The 19,757-nt window shown below is 42.8% G+C and overlaps 1 protein-coding gene across 2 annotated transcripts in view; it reads right to left on the bottom strand.

The window, feature by feature from the left end:
• LOC124552545 (F-box only protein 28) overlaps positions 1–19,757 on the bottom strand; it is a 94,265-nt gene that overhangs the window by 48,844 nt on the left and 25,664 nt on the right. For both annotated transcript variants that reach the window (XM_047126862.1, XM_047126863.1), the window contains exon 3: positions 1,072–1,320. In XM_047126862.1, coding sequence (XP_046982818.1) covers positions 1,072–1,320 — 249 coding nt within the window. The remainder of the gene's footprint in view (positions 1–1,071; positions 1,321–19,757) is intronic.

Raw genomic sequence — 19,757 nt, 5'->3', positions numbered from 1 at the left:
TTCTCACATGCTCGTTCCACTTCGTATCACTCTACAACGCTGTGCCCAGATATTTAAATGACTTGAGTGTACTTACAACTCTGAATTCCTGTAATGCCTTCCACCTACAGACTTGATCTGGGTTCTCTAATGCTGGAGCAATATTTATCAATAGGTCAAACTAGATGTTACAAGTGGTTTTCTTCCAACAAATTGAAGTCTTACAATGCAGTTCCTCACTACTGGCTCAATATGTGTATACCACTATGTTAAGCACACACATTTATAACACGACACCATCAAGATAGTTAATTCTGTAATTTGGCAACATATGTAGCATCTGTTTATTACTCCTAGCAACACCAATGTAGTTTCCATTACTGAAAGAGTGATTTACTTTATGCCCACCCTAAAAAGATTTCATTAATTGTTACTGACACATTAAGAAACTTTTTAAAGAAGCAATGACCTGCGTGTAAGGTCCAGAACCTTAAAGTATATTTTACTACACTCTTAGTAATATCAATGCATTTTCCATAATAAGTAATTCAAGCTTCATGAACACCACAAAAAAAGTTTTAGAAAGGCAAATTCTGTTCATTTTGTTTATTTTTTCTTACAACATACTTTTAACGAGATTTTGATGTGTAAGTAGGGTCCTGAACATCAAAATACTGAATAACATTTATTATGGAAACTTATGGACAATTTAAATTACCGAGCTCAGTTTAATTAAAAACTTAAAACATTTATGAACTTCGTAAAAGAATTGATAAACAACTTTTTTCTAAATTAACTAATTAGACAGCAATATTTTCAAAAGGAGAGCACAAAGTACCCCACCCTGCTTCGGTACTGCGAGGGTGAAAGCACTTTTAACAGCATTTGAAGAAGCAAGCAACAATATTTTCCAGCAGACAACAGCACATCTGAACAGGAAAGACAAAGGGACTATTCTGAAAAGTGTTTCATATGCAGACCTTAAACTGGCCTTGGGTAGAGTAATCTATTTTCAATATCATTACAGGCAAAGCCATTCAGCTTTCAAGATACTGGCAATTTTTACCTATTTTCATAACCTGAGAGACTGACCTCGCCAGCAAAGAAGCAGCAGTGCTTGCGCTCTATGTGTTTGCCGAACGTCATCTGCAGCAGAGTCAGCCGCATGTGCAGTGTCTCCACAATGTCGGATTCGCACGCCAGTGGGTGGTTGCGACGCGCCGACTCGCGGCGCGGCATCCTTGACTTTATGCTCTGGAAGCGCACTAGCATCTGGCCCTGCAGTCGCTGGAAGGTCGTGTTGAGGATGTGGCAGCAGATGCTGTTTATCTTGTGGCACACCTGTCAACAAAGCCAACACAGTCTTCTACAATCTTAAAATCCTACAGAAACTGTACTCTGTACATGCGGATCAATCAACAATAACCTAAAGCTGAAAACATCTGACTGGTACAGCAAAGAGTCAGTCACTTATGCGTAAGTGAAACTATAGGGCGAGTCAGAAAGAACTCTAAAACTTTGGAATGATATACAAACTTACTAACATAACTGATAGAATCTGTAGATGTCTTATTTTGAAGAAAACAACCTCAAGTTTAACATCGAAGTATCAAGTGTCATTCTGGTTTCGATGTGACTACCATTTGTAATGCGACAAACGTCCCACCGGTAATCAATTAATTCCCACACTTGTTGCAGCAAAGCAAGCTTAACTTCTGCAACAGCAACTCCCAAACTCCCTTTTTCCAGTCAGCAAAATTGTTTGACAGGGTCAGAACACACAGTCTTTAATGAAATACCTTTGAAACAAATCCAGTACTGTCAAGTCTGGGAAGCGAGATGGCCATGCAACTGGTCCTTCACAGCCAATCTGCTTACCTAGCAAATGATTATCGAGCAAACTTAGAACTTATGAGAGGAAATGATGATGTGCACTGTCTTGCTGGTGGTAAACCATCCCAGCTGAGTCATTTTCATTGATGATGTAGCAGAGTTTGTTTCATGACACCAAAACACACAGCAAGCACACTCTGCACAAGTGAAAGTATCCATTTTAACTGCAATATACTGGTGCTCCTAGTGGCATAATGGGGTAGTGATGCACTACATGAATCAAACTCGAGGTCATTTGCTACAAAATTACCTCTACCAATTCCATAAGTTATTTCAATAAATTTCTGTATCATTCCAAAGCTGTAAAGTCCTTTCTGACAAACCTGTAAAGTCCTTTCTGACAAACCTGTAAAGTCCTTTCTGACAAACCTGTAAAGTCCTTTCTGACAAACCTGTAAAGTCCTTTCTGACAAACCTGTAAAGTCCTTTCTGACAAACCTGTAAAGTCCTTTCTGACAAACCTGTAAAGTCCTTTCTGACAAACCTGTAACTAGCTGAATCATTTGACAACAATGAAAGAAGGAGAATGTGGCATTAAAAGTAACGGAACTGATGTTACAGAAAAGACATCGAAACTTCCCAGCAGACAAACTGCATGCCAGACTGGGACTTGAGACCAAAATCTTTGATTTTCTTGGGCAATGCTCAACAGTAATCTATATAGGTACGAATCAGGATCCATCCCAACAACTTTACTTTCCCCAGCACCTCTTCAACAAGCAGCTCTCTGGCACACAGTTTTAATCTGCTAGGACATCTCAAATTAGCACACCTGTTACAGAGTAGTAATCATTTTGGAAATGAGAACACTGTGTCAACACTCTACAGAAATCCATCCACCTTGTCTCTATTGAAACTCATGTTAACATTTACTATTACTGTCATTATCCCTTTTGTTTCTAATGGTATTAACCACAGCTTCGGATGTGCTGAACTAATTAATATTATGTTATTCTTAATGTCTGCTATCAACAGTATTTTGTTGGGGACAATAATTATCCTAATACCATCTCAGATGTACGTAATGGAACCACAAGCATGCACACGAAATTATTTATGTTTGGTAATATTTTTGAGTGGTGTGAAAACAAGACACTTTAGAAATTCTACAATGGATTTTTGTCGAAAATTTCCTAGCCAGACAGAGGGACGAGGACAAAATGAGCTTCAAACTGAACTCCATGGGTGTCTATTTTTGCAAAAATGGTTTAATGCTCAAATGTAATCAGGGCACTTAAGCAAACTTAATTACTGATTTGATGGAAAATTTAAATATTTTACAAACAGCTGCTGCTATGAAACTGGAGTGTTAAAAAATTCAATTCTTACAGGGGCTAGATTTTTGCACACAAAAAGTTACATTGGTGCAATATGTAACACAAAATTCTGTTTTGAAAAACAAAAATTTGAACAATTTATATGTTTTGTGAAATTATCTGTCAATAGGTAAGAAGTAAAACAGATTTGAAAGAAATTTGAAATGCCTTTGAATGATTCTCTAAATCATGTTTAACTTACAATGTAGAATTTTAACAGTACCAAAGGATGTATCTGGCTCTTGGATTATATACATTGTGCAGCCATAATTACTGTACATGATTTTCAGCATCATTCAAATATGCATCAAATGCTGATTTGATTTGGACAGGGAAATAAAACAACAGTTGTCTTAACTTGCTACTGCCAACAACAAAACTGTTTATCGTGCAGTTTTTCTGGCTGTGATTCTGGTGAAGCCTGCAGTACCCTTAGAAAGTACTATTATTATTAGAAAATATCTTTAAGAATTAACAACGTGAATATTCTTTAGCTTTTAATCTTCCAATATGAAGCATTGGAAGCCAAATGTGGAGCGGTTTTATCACTATCGCCACATATCTACAGTTAGAGGCTTCTTTCCCTATACACATTGTGTGCAGGTGTTTCTTAACATTCCCATGGCCAGACACTGTACTGTTCTGCCTACTGATCCAGCTACACAGTTTTGGTTTTACAATCACTTTAATGATGCTTAGGAGAGATTCCAGTTCAACAAATGGAGTCATCAAGCAAAATGGTTCAAATGGCTCTAAGCACTATGGGACTTAACATTTTAGGTCATCAGTCACCTAGACTTAGAACTACTTAAACCTAACTAATCTAAGGACATCACACAGAACCACGTCCGAGGCAGGATTCGAACCTGCCACTGTAGCAGCAGTGCGGTTCCCGACTGAAGCGCCTAGAACCACTCGGCCACAGCGGCTGGTGGAATCATCAATCCTTTCTTGGCATGCTTCCCAATTTGTTCATTGCCACTACTTTCTGCGTGACCATGGACCATAGCAATGCTTCCCCTTGTATCCCAAGGGCTCTATGACATTTTGCAACTGCAAGGTCTAAGAGATTTCAGAGTTGCTCGATTTGCAGCACCTATGCAAATTCTACACCGCATGCACCCTGGTAGCAGATTTCTCTACCTGGAATACTGTGGTCAGCTGCCCTAGAGAGAGACCGCTCTTTCTAGTCTGTATCCCGCATATCCCAGTCCCAGTGCCTTTGTCTTTGTCTTTTTTGACCTGTCAGCAACACTATCTCCTGGACAGTAATGTGTTTCGTTCTTCCACTACTTCCCCTTTCGAATCGTTACATTGGAAGGTTTATTGAAGCAGGTGGAAGTTATTGTATAGTTGGCCAGTATTTCCCAGATCACTCATATATTTGCCACATTCATTAAATCATTGTGGGATTCTTGATATCTTAAGGATTTCAAGCTTTTAACCTATATGTCACTTCCTCCCTTTTAACCCAAAGGTGTAATGGGAGCATGTCAAGCATGGTCTTCATCCCAGCTGTGGGTATGCTGCTAATTCCTCCCGTTATTGTTAAACAGGGCAGTCACCGCAACTTGCTATGCTCCTTAGCAGCCACCCTTCTGTTCTTCATTCCTCTATACAGTAGCCCCATGATTTATCATGGGTCTTGTTACAGTGGTGTGTATCAAGTAATAGATATTAACAACATGATAATGCTCCATTAACAACTTATGATGCCACTATTGTCTTTAAACCAGTCTCAAGTCTATCACTGGGTACTGCATCCATGTATCAAGTAGTTAATGATATCCAAGGGGGTGACAGCAGAGTTACTGTCAACAAGCAGTATTACAACTAGAAACTTCATGAGATGAAACCATTAAGAAGTTGCAGCAGTGTAACGGCCACGCACAAGAAATTTAACTACTGTACATACTTTGCACTTTGTGGATCTTCTGAATAGTATGCAGTCTAGAGCATGAGTGAAATGATCCTGTAATCTGAAAGTTAAATTACATGCCAAGTAGTGAGCAAAATTCTCTATCTTCACGTGCCCGTGAGTTTTACTGAGTGACAGATATAGTTGACTAGTGTTGCAAAAATCTAACACACAAGAAGGATAATTAAGAAGGGCGCAAAATGTTTGTTGGATAGAAAATCATGGCCCAGTACTTCGAAGTTCTTGTTATCTAGAGCTATGTCTTAGGCTATTATTCATTAAATTTTATAAAACAAAGCTTCACAGTAGCTGTGCTGAACAATGCTGAGAAACTTATCCAAAGTTACACAGTGATTCTCACACTTTTAAGTTAAAAATGCTTGAATTGTGAACATGTTGCTTTCAATGCAGCCCACAAAACAAAAAACAATGAAAACTATTGCACTGACTACTTAATCTGTTTTAATTATAGAGAACAGCATATATAATTCAGAATAAATGCACTACACTGTGCATAACATACCTAACACTATACATTTGTTTACTGTGACCAGTATTGCAATCTATATTTACTGTAGGTACATAAATCTTGTGTTAAAACAGGCCAGTCCTTAGATTTTCATTTCTTTAACACTGAAATTCAAAAGAAGGGATCATATCAGCGGTAGAACTAGCCTGCAACAACAGGGATCCTGATGCCCATTACTCTTTATCTACAACTAGGATGTTGCAGTTTTATGGCAATGTGCACATGTGCTTTCAATATTAACTTTAAATAACATGATTGAGACTTTTATAACCATATGAACAGATTTGATTTAAAATTTGAATGAGCCAGCCACCATGGTAATATATAAAAAAACCTTTTCCCTAAAATTTTAAGGAAGAAGTCCGACGTGTCACAGCACCTTAAAAGTTTTACTGCACTGATTATCAGTTAAAATAGAGTGAAAGTCTGTAGTTACATTAGCTGCTGCTCTTTTGTCTGAATATATGAGTAAAAAACAGCCGTACTTTGATCTATATGCAACAGCTGAGCTGTCTATTTCACTAGGTGCAGCTTATTGTCTGTCACTTTCAGATGCTTTTCTTCCTATCTATGCATTATTCTGCACTTCAACAGCAGATGTAATAGCATGTCGAAGGACAGCACATGAAAAATAAGGATGAAATGAAAACCTTAAAGTGCTATAAAATGTTTAGTTGCAACAATGAACCCTTACATGCCTTTTTCAATGTAGTCTCCCTGACACTGAATGCGTGTATTCCATTGCTATGGGAGTGCAGAGATACCATGATGAAAGAATTCTTTTGGTCGTGTGTGAAGCCAGTTGTGCACGCAGTTTTCACCTCTGTCATTTCTGAAATGCCTGCCTTCCATTGCTTCTTTGAGTGCACCGAACAGATGAAAGTCACTAGGAGTGAGGTCTGGTGAATGAGGAGGATGTACCAGACAGTCAAATTTAAATTTCCTGAACAGTCTCAACTGTCCCACAGGCTATATGCTGTTGGATGTTGTCATGCTGTAGAAATACTCCTCAAGTCTTAAGTCCTCGTTTACTCCTGGTAGCAGGGCAAGTTGATTTTTCAGCGTCTGTTACAGTCACCCACACGAAGCTTCAAAATTACTACATCTGTATTCCAGAAGAAAATTAGCACGATCCTTTCAGTAGACGGTTCTGTGTAGAATTTTTCTCGTTTTGGTGACAAACTGTGGCACCATTCCTTTCTTGACCTCTTCATTTGTGATTGGTGATAGTGGATCGAAGTGTCATTGCTGGTAACAATTTTTCCCAGAAGTGTGTCACCTTCGACATGGAAATGACGCAAAAGTTCTTTACAGGCACCAATGTGATGGTCTTTCAATTTGGCAACTGGCTGACATGGCATCCATCTTACAGTCATCTTCCCGAAGTGCAGTGCCTTGTGAATATTATGCACTGAATCAACACTAGTCTTTAAACTTGCAGATATTTCGTTTGCAGTTATGCATCTGTCCTTTACGAGTACCTCCACTAACGCAGTGTTCTCATCCGTCACTACACGGTGAGCCTGCCATGGTCTTTGTGGCATCCTCCACAGAAGTTACATCACTTTTAAACTACCTACACACTTGTACTTGTTGCAGTGACAAACAAGTATCACCATATTGCATTGTCATTCTGCAATGAATTTTGACTGGTTTGACACCTTCACTAGACATAAAACACACCACAGATTGCTTCTCAATCACTGTGCATGCTGACAGTGGGGCAGCCATCTTGTTGTGGATGCTGCTGCCTTCTCCTGCATTGTAGAATCACTGCCTCCTGGCACTCACTTTCTGAGCCTCAAGGAACACTACTACTGCCACCTACCAACTCCATTAAACACCTTTTCAAAATTTTATGGAAAATCTAATGTTTTATTTTGAATCATCCTTGTACCTAGTTATCTTGACACACCTCCTTGGCTACGCCATCACTAATTCATTTTCCTGAATTCCCATGTGCCCTGGTACTCTGCAGAATGGCACTTTCTCCAGACTTCATATGTGAAGAAGAGATTCCTTGATATTCTGGACTACTTTATCTGCTGGGTGCAAGTGCTGCAGAGAGTGAAGGTCACTCAGGGAGTCTTCTCAGATCAGGAATTTAGCAGTCACAGCAAATCCCACATGTTCCAGTGGGCTAAAGATTGCTTATAATTCTGTATTTTAACACACTGAATTCTTGCGATATCAATCTTGGAGAGTATGATTGGGTGAGGGGTAGGAGAGCACCCAAGGGAGACTCCACATTTAGAACAACCTGTGAATATAACATCAATATAGATGTGGTGATTGTCAGTGTCTTATTATATTGTACTAAAGCAATGGATAATCCAGAATGGAATAATGTCAATATTACGAAAGCAACAGACTGCTACTCAACATATAGCAGAGATGCTGAGTTGCAGATAGGCACTATAAAAAGACTATGTAAGAAACGCGCTTTCAGCCAAAAGGCTTTCTCCCTTCTTCTGGCAGTATGGCCTCGGCAACCAGACAGTGGTGTGTGTGTGTGTGTGTGTGTGTGTGTGTGTGTGTGTGTGTGTGTGTGGTGGGGAGGGGGTGCTTTTTCTTATGCTTATCTGCAACTCCGTTATCTCCACAATATGGTGAGTAGCAATCCATCTTTTTCATCAATAGTAACCAGGGTAAATTGGTGTTGGCTCCAACCCTGGATTTGGGTTTGCACTTTGGTCACACCAGGTGACTTCAGCTCGTGCTTCACATTGATCCCAAGTGGTCTCATTCTTTGACAGTTTGAGAAAAGGCATTCGTTTGTTGGTCAAGCAATTTTAGGTCATGGCGGTGAATTTAGAACAGCAGGGATCTTACATGCTCGATACACCATGAGGAGTTGCTGCCAGATGGTGAGTGGCAGCTCCTCCACACACAACACGGAGTGGATACGTGGCCGATCCTGTGAACACCCGTGGCCAACCTGATCCCCTCATGGTGGATAGCATCAATGATCTTCATGTAAGAAATCCTCACTGATACATCTACAGTCTAACTGCCATCTCACAAAAGACTAGTAAAACTGGAGCAGACACATCCTGCCCTCTCCCCAGGACTTGTGGCTAAGGAACTTCAATATTATTTTCTTTACCTATTTGCAGCCTATTCTTTCCACCTCCTACCTGTAAGCTGTAACTGAGAAGTTAATGTTGCAGGGTTTGAGGTGTGGGGAGGGGAGGAGGGGGGGGGGGGGACGACAACAACAACAACAAATAAGGAGCACTGAATAGGAATCCTCACTACACACATACTGTTTTATGGCTGTGACAAAGAGAACAACAGTTTAAACACTCCTCTGGTGAACACCATTCTCCTCTTCAAAAGTATTTGAGAGCATGTTACCAAATAGGTATCTACAAGAGCATTTTTATATGAAGAGTTGAATGAATATGGGTAGATAGCCATTCGAGCCCCATGGGGGGAGCTGCCCTAGAATATTTCATCTCCCGGTAGTGCCGTATGTCTTACTGATGTCAAAATACACCCTTATAGAGTGTTGTTTACGTAGGAAACCATGCTGGATAGCCACCTCTAGCGGAGTAAGACTGTCGCAAGTGGAGCAACACCTGTGAATCCACACACAGGGATCAAGGAGTTCCATGTTCTCTAATATCGAGACCATATTATGACCAACCATTTGCTTAAGGACCTTTCCTGCACAGCTTGTCATGGTGACACTTTTGTAACTACTGGAGCATTTTGGTCTTTTCTGCTCTGAGGAGTTATCAAAACTGCTTCGCTCCATAAGTTTGGAGACCGTGCCATGTCTGACATTTCAAATTAAAATATTCCACAGGGATTTACTTTAACGTCATATGCATATTTTTCAGCTTGATGTATTGGAGTTGGTCATGAGCAGGCACAATTATGAGCCTAAGTCAACAGTAAATAAACCTCTAACACGCGGGAGGTCTTATAGGTTACTTTATTGCAACTTTTAAGTGTTCTCCACTCATACATATAGTGTCCCAGGGGGAATGCTCAATATTCAGGGGTACGATAAGAATGATCATTTGAACAAAAAACAAATAAATGAAAATAAATAAATAAAAAGAACTAATAAACACAGGCTCTAAACTGCACACCTTAAAGAGCTACGAATACTTGTTCAATAGAAGAGATGTGTTTCACAAGAGAAGATGAACAAGTGCTCATAGCTCTTTAAAACATTCATTTTAGAGCCCATGTTTACTAGATTTTTTGCTTCAATGATCAATCCTGTCACACCCCTGAATATTGAGCATTCCATATGGGACACCCTGTATCTGGCAGTCTGTTCCATGTGAAATCTTGCTAATAATATAAGGGCTGTCTGAGAAGTTCTCTACCTCTCCCAGAGTTCACAGCGCTACACATGTGATTTTGGTTTTTTGATTGGTTGGTTGGTTGGTTTAAAAGAGGGGAGGGGGGCAAGGGACCAAACTGCTAGGTCAGCGGCCCCTTGTTCCGAATAAAACAATGCCACGAGGGTGAGAATAAAATAGATGAGACATTCAACACAAAACAGAAGGAAAGGAAAGACCACAAGAACGAAGGAAAGGCAATGAACACTAAAAGGGACGAAAGAGGGCAAGAGGACAACAGAGAGATGCAAGAAACAGAAGAGAGTAAAACAAGGAAGCAGATTACAGTCGCTGGCCGACCACGACAATAAAAAGGAAAAGCCAGCCACCCTGTAACACATTAAAACCTTCACCCTAAAAGCACTAGGGTGGAGGGCACAAGAGTGACAAAGGACAGGTGCTAAAACTCAGATTGAATGATAAAACCCACTCTCACGGATGAAACATAAAACCAAATCAGCTGATGAGGCGTTGTCTGCTAAAACCAATGATAACGAGTCCGGCAACCGAAGATGAAGTCGCAGGGCAGCCAAAGGAGGACATAGCAGAAGAATATGGACCACTGTCAACCGGGCACCGCATTGACACTGAGGCGGGTCTTCAAGGTGCACAAGGTAGCTGTGGGTCGCCCAAGCTTGGCCAATGCGGAGCCGGCAGAGAACCACATAGTCCCTGCGAGGGGCCCGCATGGAGGACTGCCACACATCTGTAATCTCCTTAATGACATGTAGTTTGTTGTGCGTACTGAGACTACACCATTCCATCTCCAAAATCTGAAAATCCTGGTGGCGTAAAAACGAACGCAGGTCAGTTATTGGAATGCCGATCTCCATAAGCGGTTTCCGTGTAGCCTGTTTGGCCAACCTTTCGGCAAGTTCGTTGCCTGGAATTCTGACGTGTCCTGGGGTTCACACAAACACCACTGAACGACCAGACTGTTCCAGGGCATAGATTGACTCCTGGATGGTCGCTACCAAAGTATGATGAAGGTAGCACTGGTCGATAGCTTGTAGGCTGCTCAAGGAGTCAGTACACAGAAGAAATGACTCCCCAGGGCATGAACGGATGTGCTCAAGAGCACGAGGTATGGCCGCCAGCTGTGCAGTGAAAACATTGCAGCCATCAGCAAGGAATGCTGTTCGATATGTCCTTCATGGACATACACGAAGCCGACGTGACCATCAGCCATCGAGCCGTCTGTGTAAACCACTTCATGGCCTCGGTACATGTGAAGAATCTAGAGGGAGTGGCAGCGAAGAGCCCCAGGGTCAACTGAGTTCTTAGGGCCATGTGAAATGTCCAGGCGAAGTTGCAGCCTAGGTGTACACCATGGATGTGTACGCGATTGGAACTCAAGTATACACGGTAAAGGCACGGACTCCAGTTCAGAGAGAAGTGATCGGACGTGAACTGCAATTGTAAGCCCTGACCTGGGCTGCAGATGAGGGAGTTGAACCCCCATGGGTGAGAAAAGGAGACGGTAATTCGGATGCGCATGTGCAACATAACTGGTGAGCAGTTGGGCACGCCTGATCTGCAATGGAGGGACACCAGCCTCCACCAGTACGCTTGTCACCGGACTCGTCCTAAAAGCTCCTGTCGCTAATCGAACCCCGCAGTGGTGCACAGGGTCGAGTAAACGCAATGCTGAAGGCACTGCCAAACCATAAACCAGACTCCCACACCCAAGGCGGGATTTAACAAGGGCTCTGGGCTCTTTAGAGATGCAGCAGCATAGAGCGGTCTGCCGTCCAGTTGGTGTTGCTCAGGCAGCGGAGGGCATTGAGGTGCTGCCAGCACTTCTGCTTAAGGTGACAAAGGTGAAGAAGCCACGTCAATTGGGTAGCGAAAACCAGTCCTAAAAATTGATATGCCTCCACTACAGTGAGGGGATTGTCAACAAGGTAAAGTTCTGGTTCCGGATGAATGATGCAACGTGGACAGAAGTGCATAACACACATCTTTGCAGCCGTAAACTGGAAGCCATGGGTTGGAGCCCATGACTGCACCTTGTGGATGGATCCCTGTAAGGCGCCGCTCAGCAACACCAGTAAGAGCAGTACGAAATGCAGAAGTCGTCTGCATACAGAGAGGGTGAGATGGATGGTCTTAAAGCTGCTGCTACACCATTAATGGCCACTAAAAATAGAGATACACTCAATACCGAGCCCTGCAGGATGCAAATCTCCTGGATATGGGGAGAACTATGGGAGGCACCAACTTGGACACAGAAAGTACAAAACGACAGGAGATTCTGGATAAAAATCAGGAGCGGGCCTCGGAAACCCCACTCGTATAATGTGGCAAGGATATGATGTCGCCAGGTGGTGTCATACACTTTTTGTAAATAAAAAAATTGCAACAAGGTGTTCAAGTCTGGAAAAGGCTGTTTGGATTGCAAACTGCTGACACACCCCATGTTCCAACAGCTTACAAAGAATGTTGGTGAGGCTGATGGGCTGATAGCTATCCACATCAAGTGGACTTTTGCCAGGTTTGAGCAATGGTATGATGGTTCTCTTCTACCAGTGTGATGGAAAAAAAATCGCACCAGATCTGGCTGAAGATCACGAGGAGATGGTGCTTGTAGTCAGACGAAAGATGTTTAATCGTCTGACTGTGGATCCGATCTGGCCCAGGAGGTGTGTCGGGGCAGTGTGCAAGGGCACTGAGAAGCTCCCACTCTGTAAATTGGGCATTCTACGGTTCACTGTGGCCTGCAGCGAAAGAGGAGACTTTCCCTTCCATCCGCCGTTTGAGAGTCCGAAAGTCTTGGGGTAATTCTCCGATGCAGAGGTGTGAGCATAATGCTCAACAAAGCGCTCGGCAATCGTGTTTGCGTAGGTAGATAATACGCCATTTATGTTAACACCAGGGTTTGGGACCCAAAAACTCGTTTGATCTTTGCCCAGACTTGGAAAGGTGATGTATGGCGCCCAATGGTTGACATGTATCTCTCCCAACACTCCTGTTTCCGTCTTTTGGTAAGCTGGTGTACGCGGGCACGGAACTGTTTAAAGGCTACGACGTGCTCCAGGGAAGAGTGCTGCTTATGCTGCTGTAGAGCTCACCGGCGCTCTTTAATCGTCTCAGCGACTTCCAGCGACCACGAAGGGACTGTCTTTCACTGGGGGCGTCCTAAAGAGCAAGGATCACATTTTCTGCTGCAGAAACAATTGTGCTAGTCACCTGCTCAATCACCACATCGATGTTACCATGTGGGGGAAATTCAACGGTTACAGCAGAGGTGAAAGTGTCCCAGTCTGCCTAGTTTAAAGCCCATTTGGGCAGTCGTCTGTGGGCCTGACACCAGGGCAGTGACAGGAAGGTGGGGAAGTGGTCACTACCACAAAGGTCGTCATCTGCTCTCCAGTGGATAGACAGGAGAAGGCCAGGACTGCAAACAGAGAGCAATGGCCAAATATGTGCCATGAGCCACACTGAAATGTGTAGCAGCACCTGTATGTAAGAGGCAGAGGTCACGTTGTGACAGTAAATTTTCGACATCTCAGCTTTGGTAGTAAGCACGGTGCCACCCTACAAGGGGTTACGGGTGTTACAATCTCCCGGAAGTAGGAAAGGTTTAGGAAGTTGATCAATCAGTGTAGCCAATGCCTGCAGGGGTACTGGAGGAGGACATACGTTGCACACAGTTATTTCTTGCATCGTCCTTATCCTGACAGCCACAGCATCAAGAGGGGTTTGAAGGGGGACAGGTTCATTGCATACCGAGTTCAAGCACTGTACACCAAGTTCAAGACCGACACAAACTCCACCTAACACTATTATAGTCACTATGGTTCTTGTAATGTCCCCTATAGCCGTAGAGGGTGGGGGTCTGCATTTCTGGGAACTAGGTTTCCTGAAGGGCAATGCAGAAAGCAGGTGTACAGCTTAAGAGTTGCTGTACCTCAGCAAGGTGATGGAAAAAACTGTCTTAATTCCACTGGAGGATGATGTTATCGTGTGGCTGGGAAGGCATGAAATGTGCAAGGAGGCAGGTTATGCCTCAGGGTTGCCTGCTGCCACCGACTGAGTATTTGTAGCCATTTCTATGGTGGATGGAGCATCAGTGAGATCCAGGTCCACAGGGGACACTAAGATCTCCACCGCATCCTCAGATGCATAATTGATAGCGAGTGGTTGGTGTTGGGGCCACCAGAACATCCTGTTTCTTAGCAGACTACTACTTAGTTTTCTTGCTCTCTTATTTCTCTTTAGGGGCTTGCTGGGAAGATTTTTACGGAGCAGCTTCAGGTACGGAGGAAGACCGTGAAGCTCTTTGTCCAGCAGCTTTTGGCTCCTTGAGCCACTGGTGAGTGTCTGCCAGGGCATTAGTGGAGATCTTGGGAGAGAGGGCCCCAAGGGACCCCTTCCACACAAGAGGGGCCGGAGGAGGCTGTAGTTTGGTGACATGGCTGCAGCATATGTCAATGTCCACCAAATGGGGTGTAATCTTTCAAATTTACATTTAGCCTCTGTGTTAGTCAATCAGTCCAGGGTCTTGTACTCCATGATGATCTGCTCCTTTTGGAGTACGGGCAGTCTGGCAAGCAAGGGGAGTGGTGCTCTCCACAGCCGATGCAAGTGGGAGGAGACGCACAGAGTATCTGGATGCAGTGGACATCCGAAGTCTCAACATGTGGCACTGGAAGTGCAGCAGGAAGACGTGCCCAAATTTCCACGCCACAGTGGTAAACCATCAGCTTGACCCTTTCAGGCAATGAATCACCCTCAAAGGTCAAGATGAAGGCACAGGTAGCAACCCTGTTTTTGTCCCCCCCCCCCCCCCCCCCCCCCCCCCCAGTAAACACACTGGATGAAATGAACACCCCGCCGTTCTAAATTGGTCCAGAGCTCGTCGTCAGACTGTAAGAGGAGATCGCGATGGAAAATAGGCCCCTGGACCATGTTGAGGCTTTTATGGGAAATGACAGAAACACCCAGCTTGTCACAGGTGAGTAACACTCGGGATTGGGCTGGGGATGCTGTCTGAATCAAGACTCGCCGTTTTGCATCTTGGACAACGCTCCAAGCTTATCCTCAAGGTGTTCAATAAAAAATTGTGGCTTCGTAGGTAGAAAGGAGTCCACATCAGTTCTGCAACAGACTAAAAACCGAAGCGAATATGGCTCTCTCTGTTTTGTAACCCTATGTTCCTCCCAAGGTGTAGAGAGGGAGGGAAACGATTTAGGGTCATACCTGTAAGCATAATATTCGATCTTGCCCTTCTTAGAGACTGCTGGTGACGTACGGTCATGAGCAAGAGATGACTTAGTCCGCTTCATTGCCACCCACTCTGATCAGGGGCTGTCCACACAGGTGCCATCCAGACACAGCAAAGGCCAACTGGCATGAGTGCCACTGCTAGGAGTCCCGAGGCCCCAGGAAGACATGCACCTTGGCATACATGGGGAGTTTACAGCTCAGGCATCAGCAGTGTGATCCCTGTGTTGTCCGGGGGAGGGGGGGGGGGGGGGGGGGGCTACTACCAAATGGATTCATGAAGGCCCCACCACAAAGGACTGGCTACCGTACTGGACATTGGGCGCACAGAAATCCAATATTGTCATGGGGGTGAAAGAGGACAGGAGACAACGGAAGAAGATGACATACCCCGGAAAGTGTCCTCGCTTGAACAGTTGAATCGCAGGTGGAGATGCAAAGCAATGACAAGAGATTCGGGAGATCGAACCTAAGGGCACTATGGATAACTCATGCAACACGTAAGGTGCCCTCCTCATGGCCCATACTTCTGTAGAATTTTGAAAGTGGCAGGTCAAATCATAGAATGGGACCTGAACTCATAGGGCCGAAAAGTGAGAGACTCCTTTTACTCGCATCTTACAACAGGCAGGAATATCTTGGGCCTATTCTAACTGCCGGAGCCATAGGGGCGCACGTGATTTTCCCCCTTATGTTGGTACACATATACCACATAAAATTGCAAGTCATTCTAGGCAGCAGCTGCCTATAAGCAGTCATTTGAAGCAGTTGTGTGTGTGACAGTGGAAAAAGGAATAAGAAAGTCACTTATCATGCAAGTGATTAAAATCTTCATTAAAGCATGCTGAACACTGACCGAAATGCACTTACAGCTTGCACGTGTACGGTGGTTATTCACCTACAATTTTCACCACAGGTGGCCAAGAAAGCGTCCAAGGTGATCAATGCAAAGGACATTCAAGAAGCGCAATGCAAACCACAAATCAACAAATTGCATGATGTTATGTTGGAAGATCCGACACACAAAGGTGTGTCAAACTGCTATTCCTCAGGGGATATCAAAGGAATGTGTTCATCACATGTTGCACCAGGAATTGAGTGTGAGAAAGCTTTGGGCGAGAAGTGTGCCACATGTGCTCACTGCAGATCACGAATGCATTCGCGCAACACTTTCTAAGTATTGCTTGGTGTGTTTTAAGAAGAATGGGAGTGACTATTTGTATTGATATGACAGTATTGGAATATGGACTCATCACTACATGTCTAAATGCAAGCAGCAGTCAGTGTAGGGGACAGGAGCCAGTTCCATTTAAGACAAGGATAGTGCCATCGGCAGAAAATATAAAGGCGTCTGGTTAGGGATGTTAAGGGAATTTTGTTGACCGACAATCTTCAAAAGATAAAATCATAACTGGTGGATACTACTCTCAAGTGTTCATGAAAACAGACCTAGGCTAAATAAGGAAAACAATCATTTTCCATCAGGACAATGCACCTGCCCACAAAGTTGACTTGGAAATGGGGAAATTGAGGAATATGCACTATGAAGTGCTGGAACACCCACCCTGTTTGCCAGATCTGTTTTCTTAGACTTCCATCTACTCTCAAAACAAGAAATTCCATGATGGTCAGTGCTTTTTGTTGAATCGAGAAGCCACTGAGGCTGTGGATGGGTACTCTGCAGCACTTCTGGAGGAATACTACAAAGAGGGGATAACGGCACTGGGATACCACGGATGAAATGTATTGAAATTAGAGGAATTATGTTGAAAAATAGAACTACTTTGAAAGCATATGTTGTCGTTTTTACTACCAGGCTAAGAACTTTTCAGACCACCCTCATATTTTCATAGACGAACATCCACCAAAGGGGTTAGTTCTCAAAATCCATGCTCAGTATTTATTTTGTATTACCTATATTCACTTCTACATAGAAATCCCAACTTATACAGATGTGTACGTACATATTTGGATGACGTAGACCTATTCCCTGAGGAATGCACTGAAAATATATTGCACAATTCAGAAAATGTGGAATATTAAACACAGTATTTTGATATTTACCAAAACCATGAACTCTAAAAAAAGTTGATGCATAAATAAAGATTCTGTGAGGAAAACAAAAAATTCCATTACTCTCTTACCATACCTCATAATCCAATGAACAAATATAGAAAAGGTGCTTACAGCACTGTGCATCATTAAGCACAGATTTAAACAGTGTACACCATACCTTACCATGTCCAAAGTAGTTTATAACTGTACCTAAAAAAGGACAGGTTTTCAAAACACCACAAATGGAAAACCATAAACTATTCTAAATGACAGTATTCTACATTTACATAATTGTGGTATATGAATGTAACAGAGTACCATATATTTTTCATACAAAATTTAGATCACTTGGTTGAGGTTATTTTAATTAACTAAAATGAATTCTTAAGTACAAAAAAACTGTTTGCATACAGAGGACACAACGTTGTAACTGATACCATCCTCTTTCTTTCATGATGATCTGTAATATGAAAAATTCTTACATTTTATAACCAGCACCACAAAATTATTAATCAGATTTTCTTTTTTAAAAAGTTATGCATATTTTAGCAAGTTTTCTTTGATTGATCTAAAGTTAAATGGAATAGAATAAACTGAATTATCTGCTTCAGTGTGTAAGTCCGCATAGTCATTAAATGGATATACATGAACAATTACCTATAAGCAGCATGGAACTAACAAATAAGCTAATAAGCAACAAGTTAACTTATCTTTTCTTCCTCTCACTCAGCAAGCTGTCCCATAATTATGAAAACTTACCACTGCAAAATCTGGATCCAGTTCATCCTAAATACAGGTCATAGCAAAAACCTGTTACAGTGACAAACTTACTGTTAGAGGTAACTAACATATCCAAAAGCTTCATGCTATGCAAAATGTGCTAGTGCAAAAATCGTTAGTTGATCAGTTGCCATAGGAAATGGTAAGGAACCAACAAAATACAGGGTTGGGCAGAGATGACTAAGCAGTTTCAAGGTACATCTGCTCAGACAGGAAGGGGGGCATTGCTCATGGTCCTTTCTTCTGTCACTGACCCATGTCAGTAGCCCACGTGGTTTGGACCAGAGCACACTGGGACATTGCCATGCATGCACATTTTGGAAATGGGCAAGGTTTGATTGCAATGCAAAGAGCTTTTTGGAAACAGTTCAACATTCTGAGAAACACTACCATTCCTAACAATAATTAAATTAAAAGACCACACCACGAAGGAATCAGTAGATGAGAAGTACATGTACAGTCCAAATAATGATTACAGTTCCAGAAAAATTTAATGATTTATTCAAGAGAAATGGCTTCACAAACTGAGTAAGTCAACACTGTAATGGTCCACATCCAGACCCTTACACGAGCAGTTATTCAGCTTAGCACTGATTGACAGTTGGTGGATGTACTCCAGAGAGATGATGCCAGATTCTGTCCAATAGGTGTGTTGGGTCATCAAAATCTTGAGATGGTTGGAGAGCCCTGCCATTATGCTCTAAAAATTCACAGTTGGAAAGAGATCCGGCGATCTTGTTTGCCAAGGTGCGGTTTGGCAAGCACAAAGACAAACAGTAGAAACTCTCGTTTGTAGGTTGTGATCATATTGCTGAAATGTAAGCCCAGGATGACTTGCCATGGAGGGCAACAAAGCAGGGTGTACAATATCACTGACATACCACTGTGCTGCAAGGGTGCCAAGATGACGACCAAAGGGGTCCTGCTATGAAAAGAAATGGTACCCCAGACCACCACTCCTGTTTTTCAGGCCATATGGTGGAAGACAAGTTGCTTCCCCACCACTGTTTGGGGCATCTCCAGACATGTCTTCACTGATCATAGGGGTCAATTTGAAGGACTCATCACTGACAACAAGTCTACTTCAGTCAATGAGATTCCAGACTGGAGACATGTCTGGAGCTGCCCTGGACAGTGGTGGGGTACCAACTAGACTGTTTTCCACCATATATGGCCTGAAAAACAGGAGTGGTGGTCCGAAGTGCAATTTCATTTCATAGCAGGAACCCTCTGGATGTTATTGTTATCATCCTTACAACACAGCAATACGCGACAGTATTTTATGAACCCGTTTTATTGCATTTCATGGCTAGCCATCATGGGCTTACTCTTCAGCAAGACAATGCACACCCAAACATGGTGAGAGTTTCTACTGCTTGTCTTAGTGTATGTCAAACCTTACCTTGGCCAGCAAGGTTGCTGGATCTCTCCCCAACTGGGGACGTTTGAATCATTATGGGCAGGGTTCTCCAACCAGCTTGGAATTTAAACAATGTAACGCACCCTTTGGACAGAAACTGGCAAAATATCCCTAAGGGTGACATTAACAACTCTTATCAATCTATGCCAAGCCGAATAACTGCTTGGATAAGGGCCAGAAGAGGCCCAACGCATTACTGACTTGCCCAATTTGTGAAGATCTTAGTCTTTAATATACAGTATCATCAATTTTTTTCTGAAATTATAATCATTTGTTTGTCTGC

The sequence above is a fragment of the Schistocerca americana genome, chromosome 10, assembly GCF_021461395.2.
Source record: "Schistocerca americana isolate TAMUIC-IGC-003095 chromosome 10, iqSchAmer2.1, whole genome shotgun sequence".
Lineage (NCBI taxonomy): Eukaryota > Metazoa > Arthropoda > Insecta > Orthoptera > Acrididae > Schistocerca > Schistocerca americana.
The sequence above is the reverse complement of the archived record's forward strand: the minus strand, read 5'-3'. Positions and strand labels throughout refer to the sequence as shown.